The 19,109-nt window shown below is 46.2% G+C and overlaps 1 protein-coding gene across 1 annotated transcript in view; it reads right to left on the bottom strand.

Annotated features, from left to right (window-relative positions):
- The window catches only part of cplane1 (ciliogenesis and planar polarity effector 1), a 178,882-nt gene that overhangs the window by 152,922 nt on the left and 6,851 nt on the right, over positions 1 to 19,109 (bottom strand). Inside the window, exons 7-11 of the mRNA XM_078535739.1 lie at positions 12,444 to 12,547; positions 11,342 to 11,524; positions 8,602 to 8,857; positions 7,092 to 7,220; positions 3,849 to 4,591 (exon numbers count right to left, since the gene is read on the bottom strand). Of these exons, the coding sequence (XP_078391865.1) occupies positions 3,849 to 4,591; positions 7,092 to 7,220; positions 8,602 to 8,857; positions 11,342 to 11,524; positions 12,444 to 12,547 (1,415 nt within the window). The remainder of the gene's footprint in view (positions 1 to 3,848; positions 4,592 to 7,091; positions 7,221 to 8,601; positions 8,858 to 11,341; positions 11,525 to 12,443; positions 12,548 to 19,109) is intronic.

A 19,109-nucleotide genomic window follows, 5' to 3' on the forward strand; every position in this document is an offset into this window, starting at 1 on the left:
CCCCCTGATTCCCATTGACTCCAGTTTTGCTCGGGCTCTTAATGCCACACTCAGTCAAATGCGACCTTGATGTCAAGGGTAGTCACTCTCACCTCACCTCAGGAGTTCAGCTCTTTTGTCCATGTTTGAACCAAGGCTGTAAAGAGGACAGAGCTGAGTGGCCCTGGCTGAACCCAAACTGGGCATCAGTGAGCAGGTTATTGCTAAGCAAGTGCCGCTTGATAGCGCTGTTGATGACCCTTTCCATTATTTTACTGATGATCAAGAGTAGACTGATGGGGTGGTAATTGGCTGGGTTGGATTTGTCCTGCTTTTTGTGTACAGGACATACCTGGGCAATTTTCCACATAGCCAGGGAGATGCCAGTGTTGTAGCTGTACTGGAACAGCTTGGCTAGGGGTGCAGCAAGTTCAAGAGCACAAGTCTTCAGTACTACTGCCGGAATATTGTCAGGGCCCATAGCCTTTGCAGTGTCCAGTGGCTTCAGCCATTTCTTGATATCACACGGAGTAAATCGAATTGGCTGAAGACTGGCATCGGTGATGGTGGGGACCTCTGGATGAGGCCGAGATGGATCATCCACTCGACACTTCTGGCTGAAGATTGTAACAAATGCAACAATTGATGAGTGAGCATCGTACCTGGGTGATAATGGTCAGTAAGAACACAAGAAATAGGAACAGGAGTAGTAGTAGACCATTTGGCCCCTTGAGCCTGCTCTGCCATTCAATAAGATCATGGCTGATCCTCTTGTGTTCCGACTTCCACATTCCCATCTACCCCATTAACTTTTGACTCCCTTGCCTAACAAGAATCTAACTACCTCTGCCTTAAAAATATTCAGTGACTCCGCCTCCACCACCTTCTGAGGCAGAGAGTTCCAAAGTTGCACAACCCTCGGAGAGAAAAAACTTCTCCTTATCTTTGTCCTAAAAGGGTGACCCCTAATTTTAAAACAGTGCCCCCTAGTTCTGGACTCACCCACAAGAGGAAACATCCTTTCCACGTTCACCTTATCAAGGCCGTTCAGGGTCTTGTATACTTCAATCAAATCACCCCTCACTCTTCTAAACTCCAGTGGAAACAAGCCCAGTCTGTCCAACCTTTCCTCATAAGACAACCCACTCATTCCAGGTATCAATCTAGTAAATCTCCTTTGAACCACCTCTAATGCATTTACATCCTTCCTTAAATAAGGAGACCGAAACTGCACACAGTATTCGAGATGCGATCTCACCAATGCCCTGTATAACTGAAGTATAACATTCTTACTTTTATGTTCAATCCCTCTCGTAATAAAGGATAGCATTCCATTAGCCTTCTTAATTACTTGCTGTACCTGCGTACCAACTTTTCACAGAATCACAGTGCAAAAGAGGCCCTTTGGCCCATCAAGTCTGCACCGACACATGAGAAACACCTGACCTACCTGTCTAATCCCATTTACCAGCACTTGGCCCATAGCCTTGAATGTTATGACGTGCCAAGGGCTCATCCAGGTACTTTTTAAAGGATGTGAGGCAACCCGCCTCCATCACCCTCCCAGACAGTGCATTCCAGACCGTCACCACCCTCTGGGTAAAAAAGCTTTTCCTCACATCCCCACTAAACCTCCTGCCCCTCACTTTGAACTTATGCCCCCTTGTGACTGACCCTTCAACTAAGGGGAACAGCTGCTCCCTATCCACCCTGTCCATGCCCCTCATAATCTTGTACACCTCGAACAGGTCACCCCTCAGTCTTCTCTGCTCCAACAAAAACAACCCAAGTCTATCCAACGTCTCTTCATAACTTAAACGTTTCATTCCAATCAACATCCTGGTGAATCTCCTCTGCACCCCCTCCAGTGCAACTTTTTGTGACTCATGTACTAGAACACCTAGATCCCTCTGCATCTCAGAATTATGCAGCCGTTCTCCATTTAAGTAACAAGCTGCTTTTTTGTTCTTCCTGCCAAAGTGGACAACTTCACATTTTCCCACATTAAACTCCATTTGCCAGATCTTTGCCCACTCACTCAACCTATCTATATCCATCTGCAACCTCATGTCCTCTTAACAACATACTTTCCGACCTATCTTTGTGTCATCTGCAAATTTAGCTACCATGTCTTTGCTCCCCTCGTCTAAGCCACTGATATAAATTGAAAACATTTGAGGCCCCAGCACAGACCCCTCCACTCGTCACATCCTGCCAATCCGAAAAAGACCCATTTATGCAAACTCTCTGCTTTCTGCCAGTCAGCCAATCTTCTACCTATGTTAATATGTTACCCCAACACCATGCATTTTTATTTTCCGCAATAATCTTTGATGTGGCACCTTATTAAATGCCTTGTGTAAAATTGATGAGTGAGCACCATTTTTGTGTGATATTGGTCTATATTGATGAGTATTATTCCTGTGTGACAATGATCTATATTGATGAGTATTGTTCCTGTGTGACATTGATCTATATTGATGAGTATTGTTCCTGTGTGATATTGGTCTATATTGATGAGTATTGTTCCTGTGTGACATTGATCTATATTGATGAGTATTGTTCCTGTGTGATATTGGTCTATATTGATGAGTATTGTTCCTGTGTGATATTGGTCTATATTGATGAGTATTGTTCCTGTGTGATATTGGTCTATATTGATGAGTATTGTTCCTGTGTGATATTGGTCTATATTGATGAGTATTATTCCTGTGTGACAATGATCTATATTGATGAGTATTGTTCCTGTGTGATATTGGTCTATATTGATGAGTATTATTCCTGTGTGACAATGATCTATATTGATGAGTATTGTTCCTGTGTGATATTGGTCTATATTGATGAGTATTGTTCCTGTGTGACATTGATCTATATTGATGAGTATTGTTCCTGTGTGATATTGGTCTATATTGATGAGTATTGTTCCTGTGTGACATTGATCTATATTGATGAGTATTGTTCCTGTGTGACATTGATCTATATTGATGAGTATTGTTCCTGTGTGACAATGATCTATATTGATGAGTATTGTTCCTGTGTGACAATGATCTATATTGATGAGTATTGTTCCTGTGTGACAATGATCTATATTGATGAGTATTGTTCCTGTGTGACAATGATCTATATTGATGAGTATTGTTCCTGTGTGACAATGATCTATATTGATGAGTATTGTTCCTGTGTGACAATGATCTATATTGATGAGTATTGTTCCTGTGTGACAATGATCTATATTGATGGGTGAGCATCTTTCCTGTGTGACAATGGTCTATATTGATGAATGAGCATCTTTCTTGTGTGACAATGGTCTATATCGATGAGTGAGTATTCTTCCTGTGTGATAATGGTCTATATTGATGAGTATTCTTCCTGTGTGATAATGGTCTACATTGATGAGTGAGGCCTGTTCCTGTGTGACACTTGTCTATATTGATGAGTGAGTATTCTTCCTGTGTGATAATGGTCTATATTGATGAGTATTGTTCCTGTGTGACAATGGTCTACATTGATGAGTATTGTTCCTGTGTGACAGTGGTCTACATTGATGAGTGAGGCCTGTTCCTGTGTGACACTAGCCTACATTGATGAGTATTCTTTCTGTGTGATAATGGTCTATATTGATGAGTGAGGCCTATTCCTGTGTGACACTAGTCTACATTGATGAGTGAGTATTCTTCCTGTGTGACAATGGTCTATATTGATGAGTATTGTTCCTGTGTGACAATGATCTACATTGATGAGTGAGCCCTTTTCCTGTGTGACAATGGTCTATATTGATGAGTATTGTTCCTGTGTGACAATGGTCTATATTGATGAGTATTGTTCCTGTGTGACAATGGTCTATAGCAATGCGTGAGTCTTACTCCTACCTGTGTGATGGCTGTTGGATGGTTTGCACGGTTTGAGATGGTTGCTCCAGTAACGTGAAGAGAGAACCCTTCTCCCTGGGACTGAATAGCACTTGGACAGAATCAGACACCATCTCCCATGGGAGATCCAAGAAGGCCTGAGGTTGGAGGGAGTACACTGTGTCCAGATGTACAGATGCCAGCTTAAGTGCCAAGAGACTGCTGAGGAGTGAGTGAGAGAATGAGGCTGGTCCTAATTTCTGAGAGAGGATTAACTTCACAATGTCCGCTGAGAGTCTCACTGCATGTATCAGTGAATGTTTGTGCACCCCATCCCAGTTCAGGACAGTTAGGCAGTAGCGCAAGAGCTGTAATGTCCTATAGATCCCAGGGCTCCTCCTCAGGGCTTTCTTCACCATTTTATTCTTCATCTTTATGGCCGAGCTCAGGAGAGTGGCTGGGGCAAACGGTAGAAGGCAGGCAAACTGCAGGAAGGCCCGAACTGTGTATTGAAGCAGCAGGTCCTTACCCTCTATGCCCTTCACAGAAACTACCATGCTCCAGGCTGTCAACAGGCTGTTCTGGATCTGTCTGAGTTTAGCCTCGCAATGGTCTGCTTGTTCTCCCTGCTTGGCATGGAGGGTGTCAAACATGGAGGCGAATTCCAGGTGGCCCTGTTCCATGGTGCTGGGATGAGAGCTCTGAAACCTGTGGTAATCAGTAAGGTATGGAGTAGCATCAGCAGAATCATCATCTTCATCAGCCTGCAAAACAAAAATAGATCAAACCACGGCAAGGAAACAAATACAGCAGCTCTCTCAGGATCTGCGAGGGAAAGGATAGGGACCGGATTTGAGTGGAAACCTCTCATTAGCCCCACTACTGGGCCTCTGCACACAGTCTAGACTGTAATTACGTTTTGTTTTGGCTAAGATAGAAGATCCTAACTGTCTGCTTCTGTGGATATTAATGATTTTTTTTCCATTCATTCACGGGATGTGGGCTTCACTGGCTGGGCCAGCATTTATTGCCCGTCCCTAGTTGCCCATGAGGTGGTGGTGAGCTGCCTTCTTGAACTGCTGCAGTCCATGTGGTGTAGGTACACCCACAGTGCTGTTAGGAAGGGGGTTCCAGGATTTTGACCCAGCGACAGTGAAGGAATGGCGATATATTTCCAAGTCAGGATGGTGAGTGGCTTGGAGGGGAACTTCCAGGTGATGGTGTTCCCATCTATCTGCTGCTCTTGTCCTTCTAGATGGTAGTGGTCATGGGTTTGGAAGGTGCTGTCGATGGAGCCTTGGTGAATATTAAAGATCCCAACGCACTAATATTCCTCCCTCAATCATCCCTATCATAAAACGGTTCATTTATGTCATGGTTGTGCATGAAAATATCTACCTCATTTACCTCCACAGTCAGGGCACTTTAAATCAGGTATTCTAGCTAAAGTTCTTTGAAATGTATGGGAAAGATAGTAAAAACCTGCACATACACAACACCTTCAACTTCCTTGGGATGTCCTGAAGCATTTCCCAGCTGAGGAACCTGATGCAAAAAGCAATCACTGTTGTTTTGTAAGAAAACCCTGCGTCTATTTGCACACAGTAAGTCCCAAAGAACAGAAATCAGCTGTATGACCAGATGAGGGGCTCAACTTTTCCAGCAGCCCCTGTTGACATTGGGTAGATGTTGGGGCAGTGCGGGTCGGGAATCGGTGCGGGTCGGGAATCGGAGTGGGTCGGGAATCGGTGCGGGTCGGGAATCGGAGTGGGTCGGGAATCGGAGTGGGTCGGGAATCAGTGCAGGTCGGGAATCAGTGAAGGTCGGGAATCAGTGAGGGTCGGGAATCGGTGAGGGTCGGGAATCGGTGAAGGTCGGGAATCAGTGAAGGTCGGGAATCGGTGAGGGTCGGGAATCGGTGAAGGTCGGGAATCAGTGAAGGTTGGGAATCAGTGAAGGTTGGGAATCAGTGCTCGATACTGTCTGCCCATATGGGATGGTATTCATGCAAATGGATGAGACTGAGGGAGGCACTGTCTTGGTCCAGGGTGCCCAGCACTGGACCATTTGCAGAGGATCGCTCTTTGGGAAGAGGACCATGCAAACAATCTTATAGGTCCCGTCAGTGAGGTTTTGATGTTATTGGCTAGCAGCTCAGGCCTGGCCTTCTGCTACCTCTGACTCCCTCCCCTCCCCCCGAGGCCTCTGCAATCAGGTCTTCCCCTCACCAAAGGTCAGATTCCTGCACAGCAAATGACCAGGAGCTGGAAATGCAGCTGGGAACAGGGTGATCACCAGGTGAGCAGAAGTTCCGCTGCAACCCAGATATGGACTAAGACAAGTCAGTTTTTCGTGGTTCCACTGGCCTGGATTAATAATCTGGAGAATGAGTTCAAATCCCACTATCAGTTTGAGAATCTGAATTCAGTTTAAACAAATCCGGAAATAAGAAGGGACCATGAAGCTGTCAGATTGTTGTTAAACGCCACTGACTCATGTTCCTTCAGGGAAGGGACCCTGCTGTTCCATACTCGGTCTGGGCCCTGTCCTACTCCAGTCCCACAGCAACAGGTAACAATGCTCATCACTTCTCCATGTTGTAAGAATCCTGGGAAGTGCCCACATCAGGTTTTCTTGCTGATTGTCAAATGACTGATTGATTGCGAACTTGAGGTTTCATGAGTTGTGATACGATAATGCTCATACTGAACTATACTTTTAATCCTGTTTGTGATATATTCTGGGTGAAAGTGGTTGAGAGATGAAAGGATAGGAAAATGTGGTTTGAACCATCACTGATCAAATGTCTTACTGGCCTGAAAGGTGTGAAAGGAGCTAAATTGTCAACAAGTAAAAAATCTGGTAGCGTGTGGAAACAAAGACAGCTTGTTGTGCAGGAACTATTGTCATTTCAAATCATTTTGGAACTTGAGATTATGGGTTCATTGACCCCGATAGCCTAAATGCCCTCAGGACTCACTATCACCTCTTGCTTGAAAGAAGGTGATTGCTCAGGAATGATCCCCTCTCCAGAGACACAACAACCTACACACGCTATGGTTAGTGAAGTGTGGACTACAATTCTGCAGTACCCATGTTGCTCCAGCAGAAACACTGCTGCATGAGCTCATTGGTCCCTCTCGTCAGAGCCGATCACAATAACATCTGCTCAAACCCTGCAAGGTGATTTTAACACTATACAAGAGCTAGCATGCAGATAGCACTTGCCTTTGGACTGCAATGTTTCATTGACATGAGCTGTACCTGACCACTTGCTGGTGTCTCATCCTGTAAGAACGAAGGGGGCATCCATGGTCCAGGCCCCTGTGTATCCCGTCCCTGCAGGACACTTCTTCTTAGGGAAGACATGGGCTGTAACTTCACATCTTTGGCCTGCGGACAGTTTGCACCAGAGAATAAGCATGGATTAAGTGAAAGCAGGCCATTTCTGACTAACTCAGAGACGTTTCTCAGGCATGGGGCAGTGGGGAGTCCCTATTGATGTTTCTATATGGGGAATTAGAGGGAACATTATGGGCCAAATCTTCCGGTCTCTGGATCTTCGGAGACAGGACATGTGACTGAGATGCTTATCGGGACCCAGCGGAATTCCTGCAGGATAAGGGGCAGGTCATTTAAGACTGAGATGAGGAGATTTTTTCACTCGGAGGGTGGTGAGTCTTTGGAATTCTCAGCCCAGGAGGGCTGTGGAAGCTCAGTCATTGAGCATGTCCAAAATATAAATCGACAGATTTCTAGAGACCAACAACATCGAAGGATATGGGGATTGTGGGAAAGTGGCGTTGAGGTAGATATCAGCCATGATCTAACTGAACGGCGCAGCAGGATTGACGAGCTCAATGGCCTCCTCCTGTCCCTCTCTTCCTACAGCTAGGAGTCTTCCCTGACTCTACTCTGCATCAACAGATTTCCCTGAGGGTTGCTGCATTTCTGGAAAAGCCAAGCTTGGAAGGTCCTGGAAGAAATCGTGTCAGGGGAACGTTTGAGCGGAGCAGCAAACTGACAGTGGCTGCCGCTCCTCCTCCAGATCATTGAATGTGTCAATAATTGGTTTGGGAGGTGGGAGACAGAGCGTCAGGAGAAAGGGTTTGTTCTTTGATTGGCAGGTTTGATGAGTGATGTACCGCAGAAAGCTGTTCACTATACATAATAATGACTTGGTTGGGGAAAGAGTTCTACATCCACTGGCAGTTGGCACCGAGTTAAGAGAAGTCTAGAGTTTTTTTTATTTTTGGTGTGGGTGTCGCTGGTTAGACCAGCATTTATTGCCCATCCCTAATTGCCCTTGAGAAGGTAGGGGTGAACTACCTCCTTAGAACCGCTGCAGTTCCTGTGGTGTAGGTACACCCACAGTGCTGTTAGGGAGGAAGTTCCAGGATTTTGACCTAAAACATGAGGAAGGAGTTACAAAGGGACATAAACAGAGTGTGCGTGTGTAATGCCAGCAGGCAGAGCTCATCCGGTGAGGTCTTTGTCACTTTGGATCGGAGAAACAAAAATTGGGATATTTTCTTAATGTGAGAGACTAGGAGCAGAAAATGGATGTAGGTGTCCAGAAATATAAATCACTAAAAGCTAGCACATTTCCAAAGAACAGTCATGTTGAATTTGAAAGGTTAACTCTGTTTCTCTCTCCACAGAGGCTGTTAGACCTGCTGACTTTTTCCAGCATTTTATGTTTTTGCTTCAGATTTCCAGCATCTGCGGTATTTTGCTTTTATCTCAGTATTTATGGTTACCACTAGTTCTGTACCTCAGAGTTCATCAGTAAGTGTTGTACATCATCGAGATCCTGGGTCACCTCGAGCAAAAGGGTCTTGAGAACAGACCACGCAGAATAATTCTCTGCAAAACGTAGCACAGTGAACATGTAACCATCTGATACAATGAGGTAGGGTAAGCGGGGGTGAGCTGCCAGGGAGAAACGCTGTCTCATTGAGTCACTTTCTGAGGTAGAAGAGCCAGCAGACCCGGTATGTTCCACATTCAATAGCAGGGACTGAGCTTGTCTGGAAAACAGAATAGCATTAAATAAAATACATGTGTTGTCCTATTAAAAACACTGTCCCATGGTAGGTAAAGCATGGGTTACATTCAGAGTAAAGCTCCCTCTACACTGTCCCCATCAAACACTCCCAGGACAGGTACAGCACGGGGTCAGATACAGAGTAAAGCTCCCTCTACACTGTCCCCATCAAACACTCCCAGGACAGGTACAGCACGGGGTTAGATACAGAGTAAAGCTCCCTCTACACTGTCCCCATCAAACACTCCCAGGACAGGTACAGCACGGGGTTAGATACAGAGTAAAGCTCCCTCTACTCTGTCCCCATCAAACACTCCCAGGACAGGTACAGCACGAGGTTAGATACAGAGTAAAGCTCCTTCTACACTTTCCCAATCAAACACTCCCAGGGCAGGTACTGCACAGGGTTAGATAGAGAGTAAAGCTCCCTCTACACTGTCTCCATCAAACACTCCCAGGACAGGTACAGCACGGCGTTAGATACAGAGTAAAGCTCCCACTACACTGTCCCCATCAAATACTCCCAGGACAGGAAGAGAGACTTACATTCATCTATATTTCTTTCATTAAAAGAATAGCCAGCATTTAGTTCCCATCCTCAGTGCAACAGCTGAGTGGCTCGGACGGCCATTTCCAAGGCTGTTAAGAGTCAACCACATTATGCATCTGGATTCATATATAGGACAGCTCAGGCTGGCAGGTTTCCTTCCCACACGGACCTCGGATTTTACAACAATCCCAGTTGTTTCAAGGATACCAGCTTTTCATTGGGGATTAATCTGATTCAATGAATTTTTTTTTAATTCCCCAGCTGCCATAGTGGGATTTGAACTCATGTCTTCACATCATTCGTCCAAACCTATGGGTCACCAGTCCAGGAGCCTAACCGTTATCCTACAGCAGGATGTACAAAGTGCTTTATAGACAATAATGTATTTATAAAAGGTCGTCTATTATGGGAAATACATCAATATGATCGGCGCAGGCTTGGAGGGCCGAAGGGCCTGTTCCTGTGCTGTACTTTTCTTTGTTCTTTGAATTTGCACACAAGATCCCACAAACCAAACATAAAGAGGCAGACCAGATAATCTGTTTGTTGCTTTTCTTAAGTAATGTTGGTGGAGCAATATTGTTCAGGAACACTCCCGCATCTTTTCAAATGTGTCATGTGATATTTTACATCCAGCTGAGAGGATCAGAGGTAGACAGGGCATCAGTTTATCATCTCATCTGACCAGCGTTAGGTGTGCTTTAGTGAGTAGCACTCTTGCATTTGAGACAGGAGGTAATGGGTTGATGACAGTGCAGTGCTCCCTCAGTACTGACCCTCCGACAGTGCAGCACTCCCTCAGTACTGACCCTCTGACAGTGCAGCACTCCCTCAGTACTGACCCTCCGACAGTGCAGCACTCCCTCAGTACTGACCTTCTGACAGTGCAGCACTCCCTCAGTACTGACCCTCTGACAGTGCAGTACTCCCTCAGTACTGACCCTCTGACAGTGCAGCACTCCCTCAGTACAGACCCTCTGACAGTGCAGCACTCCCTCAGTACTGACCTTCTGACAGTGCGGCACTCCCTCAGTACTGACCCTCCGACAGTGCTGCACTCCCTCAGTACTGACCTTCTGACAGTGCGGCACTCCCTCAGTACTGACCCTCTGACAGTGCAGCACTCCCTCAGTACTGACCCTCTGACAGTGCAGCACTCCCTCAGTACTGACCTTCTGACAGTGCAGCACTCCCTCAGTACTGACCCTCTGACAGTGCAGCACTCCCTCAGTACTGACCTTCTGACAGTGCAGCACTCCCTCAGTACTGACCTTCTGACAGTGCAGCACTCCCTCAGTACTGACCTTATGACAGTGCGGCGCTCCCTCAGTACTGACCCTCTGACAGTGCAGCACTCCCTCAGTACTGACCCTCCGACAGTGCAGCGCTCCCACCGTACTGACCCTCCGGCAGTGTGGCTCCCCCTCAGTACTGATCCTCTGGCAGTGCGGCGTTCCCTCAGTACTGACCCTCTGAAAGTGCGGTGCTCGCTCAGTACTAACCCTCCGACAGTGTGGCACTCCCTCAGTACTGACCCTCCAGCAGTGCGGCGCTCCCTCAGTACTGACCCTCCGACAGTGTGGCACTCCCACAGTACTGACCCTCCAGCAGTGCGGCGCTCCCTCAGTACTGACCCTCCGACAGTGTGGCACTCCCTCAATACTGACCCTCCAGCAGTGCGGCGCTCCCTCAGTGCCTCATTAGGAGTGTAGCCTAGATTCTGCACTCATTTCTCTATAATGCATCTTCAACCCATGACCTCCTGCCTCGAATGCAAGAGTGCTATTTACTGAAGCACAGCTAACACTGTACAAATACAGTGATTCCCATCTGTATTGCTCTTTCAGCCTGTCAGTAGTTCTTTTAAAGAGAATAGTTGTATTGTGGAGGTGATAGAAATGTTACTGCTGACTGTACCTGTAGGTGATTAATGGGTGGAGTGGGATGTACTCAGCAGGCCCAAACTCTACAGAGCAGCCGAATGTGGTGATGGTAACCAGCTCACCGAGACGGGACATTAACAGCAGGGCCCCACGTTTCAACATACAGGCCAAGAAGAGACCATCATGTGTCCAGCTCACTGCACCTACCCAGTAAGACCTGAGGAAGCAAAATACACAAAACTTATTTTCAACACTGCATCAGACCACAGTCCTGTGTAGAGCACAGGTCAGAGCAGCCTTACCACCCAGCTGGGGAGGGGGTGGAGGCATGACCTCCTGGTTAGGGGCTGGGGGTGGACCTGACCTCCCTGTTACAGGCACCCTATACTCTCACGGTTATTGGTGCAGTGACCTGATTAGAGCCTCACTCTGATCTTGAGCTCAGTGATGTGATTGATCCCATCCACACAATCAGCTCAATGCAACCAGGAATGGCCAACAAAAGCTGCCAGAGCAGCCCACACACACACATCCCTCCCCTCTCACTCAACTTTGATCCAGAGCGACTCAAACCTCCAACTCCCCAGCCCCTGCCCTTGCTTGTTTTCAGCGTAGTACAGTGTATGGTCCCTGTGTCACACAGTTCAAGGTCACAGGTCAACTCAACTTCCCCAGAGTAGTGGTAGGAAAGTACTTTTTATAGCCTCATGACATCCCGAAGCACTGCATAGCTATAATAGTTACTTCTGAAGTGCAGTCAATTGTTGTAAGGTACTCTGCACCAATTTACACACAGAAAACTCAGACAAATGAGCAATGTGAGATGACAGATCACATTTTAGTGGTGTTGGGTCAGGGATAAATATTTGCACCAGAAACACATGCAAGAACTCCACTGCATTTCTATGAATAGTAGCTCACCATCTTTTACATAGAGCCTGAGCAGGGCCTCAGTTTGGGGTTGGGGGTCATGCATGTGGCAAGGGACAGTTGCACTGAGACTACACACAAGCAAATAGCTCACAGGGCTGTGTGTGTCAGACACTGGCAGATTGCCGAGTGGTTCACCAGTGTGATACACCATCTAACCCTATACCTCAAAACCCCATTGCCACATGAGTAACGTGGTCACATACCTGAGAAACCTAACTGGCACAGGCTGACCATTACAACCACAACCTCGCAGGCTGCTCGACACTGCCACACATTTCAACGGGTTCACAAACAGCACCTGAGTGGCCTGCAAACAAAACACAAAACAGCAGTGACAAGAGTGGGGCGGAGATGTGCACGCACAGAGACACACGCATGCACACTGGAGCTCAACGTAAACACATACACATTCTTAAAAACATGCACACAAACACACCTGCACACGCAAACACAGGCACATACACAGAGGCATCTATACACATACACGCACATACAGGCACGTTTACACACACATGTACACACATGCCGGATTTCCCGTGAAATCAGCAAAGTCTGAAAGTGAGTGGGGAAAGCAGCGATGAGCCGACGGCAGCAATGGTGGCTTTTCTCACCCTATCATGCGCCACTTTGCTGAAAAAAATCGAGAGGCGTGGGTTTCACGCTGGATTGCTGGTGGGGAAACCTCTGATTCACCCACCCTGCCATCACCTCAGGCCTTCTGTAATCCAGGCACCATATTTAAAGGTTGCCCCTGCATAGAGCTGGCACTCTCTAAGGAATCGGAAGCTGCTCGAAAGTCATGGCTGCCAAAGGGAGGAAACAAACTGCCCCGAAATTCAGTGTCGCCTCTTGAGCATCTGCTGAACACAGTGGAGGCTGCCACATAGTCCTCTCCCCCTGCTCTGGGTGAGGAACCTCATCCAAGGTGACAAATCCAGCATGGGAGGCAGTGGCAGCGGCGGTGAGCACCAATGCCCTGCAAAAGAGGACAGCTACCCAGTGCAGGAAGAGGATAAGTGATCTCCTCTGTTCCACCAGGGTAAGTCACCCTTCTCATTACCCTCAACTCACACATTCACAAACCCATTAGACGTCCACAGGGATGTCACTCGCTGCCAGTTCAAAGGACATCACCATTCACTCTCTCACACACACCCTCATCTCTTCTGGGGATCGTCTTCTCATCCTGTCCATGGCACCACTCACCACCCGCACATGCCAAACAGAATGCAGCTAACTAACAAATGAAGACTTGGAGTTCCGTGAGAGGGGAGTTTTAAGTGTTAATTTTGTTCTTAAATTTTCCTCTTAAAATCGAATCTAATCTGTAATTAGCAGTAATGGAAAGTACTGTGTAGGCAGGCTAAGTTCTTTCTTTCTTGCAGTTTAGACAGGGTAAACTCACTCTCAGTTGTAGGAGCTGAGTAGTTAATGAGCTAACTGCTTGAATCTGATTCCTGTCGCCCCAGTTCAGTTTACTATAAATACAGGGTTCTTTAGTGTAGCTGGCAAACTGAGAGAAGGCTTGGGAGTTTGGTGAGAGGGGAGTTGGGAGAAGGAGTTGTTTATTTTCTCACCCAACAGAAATTGGTTCTTGCTCTACAACAGGGAAAGGAACTAGCTATTTGGTGAGTATCTGGTATGTGCTAAGTTCTATCCTATCCCTAATGTTTAAAATAGTACATAATTTAGTGGTAAAGTTAATAAAATATATAAGAAAGCAACATAAATAAGTGATTAATATAACTAAGTAATTATTTGAAACGCATTAAGGATGGTAGGACAGGTGATGTGTCGAGGCTGCAGCATGTGGGAGCTCCTGGATTAACATTGTGATCCAGGGCAAACACGTCTGCAGTAAGTGTTTGTGACTTGAGAAGCTTCAGCTCAGAGTCATTGAGCTGGAGGCTGAGCTGCAGACACTGCGGCACATCAGGGAGGGGGAAAGTTACCTGGATGCTTTATAACAGGAGGCAGTCACACCACTAACAATAGGATCTTCTGATTTAGTCAGCGGCCAGGGACAGGAGGGTGTGACTGCGAGTGAGGCAGGTAAGGGGGCCTAGAGGGCAGGAGTGTCAGCCTCTGCAATTGTACAACAGGTTTAAGGTTTTCTCAGCTTGTTTGGATGAGAATGGGGGCTACAGGATGAAGGAACAAACTGACCATGACACTGTGGTACAGGAAGCCATCCAAGTGGGAGGAACAAGAAGGAATGTAGTGGGAGTAGGGGACAGTACGGTGAGGGGAATTGACATTTTTCTCAGAAGCAAAGAGCGAGAGTCCAGGCGGTTGTGTTGCCTGCCCAGTGCCAGGGTTCAGGACATCTGCTCAGGGCTGGAGAGGAACTTGCAGTGGGAGTGGGGAAGATCCAGTGGTTATGGTCCACGTAGGTACCAACAACACAGGAAGGAGGCTCTGCAGAGTCAGTATGACGAGCTAGGCACTAAATTAAGAAGCAGAACCTCAAAGGTAATCATTCCTGGATTATTACCTCAGCAACGTGCAAATTGTCACAGGGCAAATAAGATTAGAGAAGTCAATGTGTGACTCAAAGACTGGGTGTGGGAGAAGTGGGTTCCGGTTTGTGGGGCACTGGCTCCAGTACTGGGGAAAGTGGGATCTGTACCGTTGGGATGGTCCACACCTGAACCGTACAGGGGCTGGTGTCCTCGTGAGCCACATAACTAGGAAAACAGAGAGGGTTTTATACTGATTAGTGGGGGCAAGGGATCAAATTTGCAAAGATATGGTAAACCAAAGAGTAGAGACAAGGCAAGAGGGACAGGTATTAATATGGGAAATGAAACTGACTGTGACAGAAAGGGACAGAGAGTACAAAACTAAGAGTAAATCAGCAGATAAGGGCAGACGCTACAAAAATAATAAAAGCACAAAACTAAAGGCTCTGTATCTAAACGTAGCATTCGAAACAAAACAGATGAACTGATAGCACAAATAGAAATAAATAAATACAATCTGACAGACATTACAGAGACATGGCTACAGGATGATATAGACTGGGATCTGAATATTGAAGGGTAGGTGACATTTAGGAAAGACAGGAAGTTAGGAAAAGGTGGAGGGGTGCCTCTGTTAATTAATGATGGTATTAGCACAGAAAAGAGGGATGACCTAAATTCAGGAAACAAGGAAGTAGAAGCAGTTTGGGTTGAGATGAGGAATGATAAAGGCCAGAAGTCACTTGTGGGAGTGGTGTACAGGCTCCTAATTGTAACTACACAGTAGGACAGAGTATAAAAGAAGAGATAATGGGAGCTTGCCAGAAAGATATAGCAATAATCATGGGGGATTTTAATCTACGTATAGATTGGAAAAAATCAGATGGGTAAAGGTAGCATAGATGAGGAATTCATAGAATGTTTTCAGGATAGTTTCTTAGAACTGCACGTTCTGGAGCCATCCAGAGAGCAGGATATACTAGACCTGGTATTGTGCAATGAGACAGGATTAATTGATAACCTCATAGTGAAGGTGCCTGTAGGTAGCAGCTATCATAATATAATTGAATTTTACATTCATTTTGAGAGAGAAACGAGTGCGTCCAGGACTAGTATTTTAAACTTAAATAGGGGCAGTTATGAGGGTATGAAAGCAGAGCTCGCTAGAGTGAACTGGTAAATGAGGTTAAGGAAGGTCAACAGAAGTTCAGTGGCAGACATTTAAAGGGAAATTTCAGAATACACAGAATATACACATTCCGATGAGAAAGAAAAATTCCAAGGGGAGGGTCCACCATCCATGGTTAACTAAAAAAGTTAAAGGCAGTATGGAACTTGAAGAAGAAGCATATAATTACACAAAGATGGGTGGCAGGTCAGAAGATTGAAAAGAATATAAAGAACAGCAAAGAATGACAAAAAGATTAAGGAGGGAAAAGTTAGAGTAAGAGAAAAAGCTAACTAATAATATAAAGACGGATAGTAAGAACTTCTATAGATATTTAAATAAGAAAAGAGTTAACAAAGTGAGTGTTGGTCTTATAGACAGCATGTCTGGGAAATTGTTAATGGAAAGTAGGGAGATGGTGGATGATTTAAACAGGTGTTTTGCTTCGGTCTTCACTATAGAGGACACAAGTAACATCCCAGGAATAGCTATAAATCAGGAAATGGGAGGGAGGGAGGAACTCAGGAAAATTACAGTCACCAGGGAAGTGGGACTGAGCAGATTGTTGGGCTGCGGGCTGACAAATCCCCAGGACCAGATGGACTTCACCCTAAGGTCTCAAAAGAAGTGGCTAGTGAGATAGTTGATGCACTGGTTTTAATTTTCCAAAATTCCCTAGATTCAGGGAAGATTCCATTAGATTGGAAAATAGCAAATGTAACTCCTCTATTCAAAAAGGAAGGGAGACAGAAAGCAGGAAACTACAGGCCAGTTAGTCTAACATCTGTCATAGGGAAAACGTTAGAATCTATTATTAAAGATGTTATAACAGGGCACTTTGAAAAATTCAAGGCACTCAGGCAGAGTCAACATGGTTTTGTGAAAGGGAAATCATGTTTAGCCAATTTATTGGAGTTGTCTAAAGGAGTCACATGTGCTGTGGATAAAGGGGGACTGGTGGATGTACTGTACTTAGATTTCCAGAAGGCATTTGATAAAGTGCCACAGCAAAGGCTATTGCAGAAAATAAAAGCTCATGGTGTGAGGAGTAACATATTGGCATGGATAGAAGATTGGCTGGCTAACAGGAAGCAGAGAGTTAGCATAAATGGGTCTTTTTCTGGTTGGCAGGATGTGACGAGTGGTGTACCACAGGGATCAGTGCTGGGGCCTCAACTTTTTACAATTTATATAAATGACTTGGATGAAGGGACCGAAGGGATGGTTGCTAAATTTGCTGATGACACAAAGGCAAGTAGGAAAGTAAATTGTGAAGAGGACATAAGGAGGCTACAAAGTGGCATAGATAGATTAAGTGAGTGGGCAAAGATCTGGCAAATAGAGTATAATGTGAGCAAAATGAAATCATTCATTTTGGCAGGAAGAATAAAAAAGCATATTATCTAAATGGTGTGAGATTGCAAATCTGAGATTCAGAGGGATCTGGGTGTCCTAGTGTATGAATCACAAAAGGTCAGTATGCAGGTACAGCAGGTAATTAGGAAAGCTAATAGAATGTTATTGTTTATTGTGAGGGGAATTGATTACAAAAGCAAGGAGGTTATGCTTGAGTTGTACAGGGCATTGGTGAGACCACATCTGGAGTACTGTGTACAGCACTGGTCTCCTTGCTTAAGGAAAGATGTAAATGCGTTAGCAGTTCAGAGAATGTTTACTAGACTAATACCTGAATTGGGGGGTTTTCTTATGAGTAAATATTGGACAGGTAGACTGTATCCACTGGAGTTTAGAAGAGTAAGAGGCAACTTAATTGAAACCTTTAAGATCCTGAGGGGTCTTGACAGGGTGGATGTGGAGAGGATGTTTCCTCTTGTGGGAGAATGTAGAACTAGGGGTCACTGCTTAAAAATAAGGGGTCACTCATTTAGGACAGGGATGAGGAAAAAAATTTTCTCTCAGAGGGTTGAGAGTCTCTTCCTCAAAAGGCAGTGGAAGCAGAATCATTGATTATTCTTAAGAAAGAGCGAGATAGATTCTTGATTAACAAGGGGGTGAAAGGTTATCGGGGGTAGACAGGAATGTGGAGTTGAGGTTACAATCAGATCAGCCATGATCTTATTGAATGGCGGAGAAGGCTGGAGGGGCCAAGTGACCTACTCCTGCTCCTAATTCATATGTTTTCATCTGCCCTGGCAGGCGTCCTGCTTACACTCTCTCCATCTGTTTTCATGCAGGACAAGCTGGCTCATAACAAAAAGAGGTCCTGGACTGGGGGTGGATTGCCCGAACTGAAGGTCCTGACCGACTTTGGGAATAGAGGCATCCAGCTTGCGGGTAAAGATCTGGACCAGTCCTGTGCTGACGGTGAGGTCGGCGGTGCTCAATCAAGTGAGGATCCAGCAGTGCAACATCCATCAGACAATCCTGCTGTGAGTGAGTTCCCCTGTTCTGCAGCCCCTGCCATGCACTAATGATCTCTCCTTTCTTTCGCAGGCACATCTGGGATGCATCCAACGCTGTTCTTGAGCCAGGTCCTTGACTCAAGCCCTGAAGACACTTAAGAAGAATCTGATGCCACCTTAATTGGAGACCCGTCACAGCGCTCACCCACACCCTCCACCAGTGCGCAGAGACACACCTCGGTGGGACCTAGTTCTAGAGTAGCCTCGGGGTCACAATCTGATGAGCACAGCGCACTGTCTGATCCACAGCAGGCGGAGACAGGGACATCCCAAGGTGCCAGAACTGGGAGGACTGCTCTAAGCCAAGAATCTGCTGAGTCCGAGTCTGATGAGGAGCCTCTGGACTCAGTTCTACCTCAGTTACTGGAGCTGCAAAGACAAGCTCGGAAACATCGGGAAGGGATGTCACCTGCACTCCTCAGATTGAAAGGCAAGATAGAGGAATCTGACCATCTTCAGATCAAGGTGATACCGCTGGCATGCCAACACACCAAAGTCAACACTAGTAGGGTGGCGGCCACCATGGAGACCTTGTTCCAGGACATCGGTCCTGCGCTGCTGCAGGAGCTGCACTCCATCGCTGAGGCACTTGCTGGCATCCATCAGTGTCAGCGCAAGGGGTGGCAGGGCATCTCGATCACTCCAGCTGCCCCTTCCTTTTGTGTGCGCACACACGCTGCCAGGTATACATGCACGCACGCACATGCAGGCAGGTATACTCATGCAGGCACGTATATATGTATACACACACACACATACACACAGGCAGGAATAAAGGCACGCACATGCAGCTATACACATGTACACACAAACATG

The sequence above is a fragment of the Cetorhinus maximus genome, unplaced genomic scaffold, assembly GCF_964194155.1.
Source record: "Cetorhinus maximus unplaced genomic scaffold, sCetMax3.hap1.1 HAP1_SCAFFOLD_633, whole genome shotgun sequence".
NCBI lineage: Eukaryota > Metazoa > Chordata > Chondrichthyes > Lamniformes > Cetorhinidae > Cetorhinus > Cetorhinus maximus.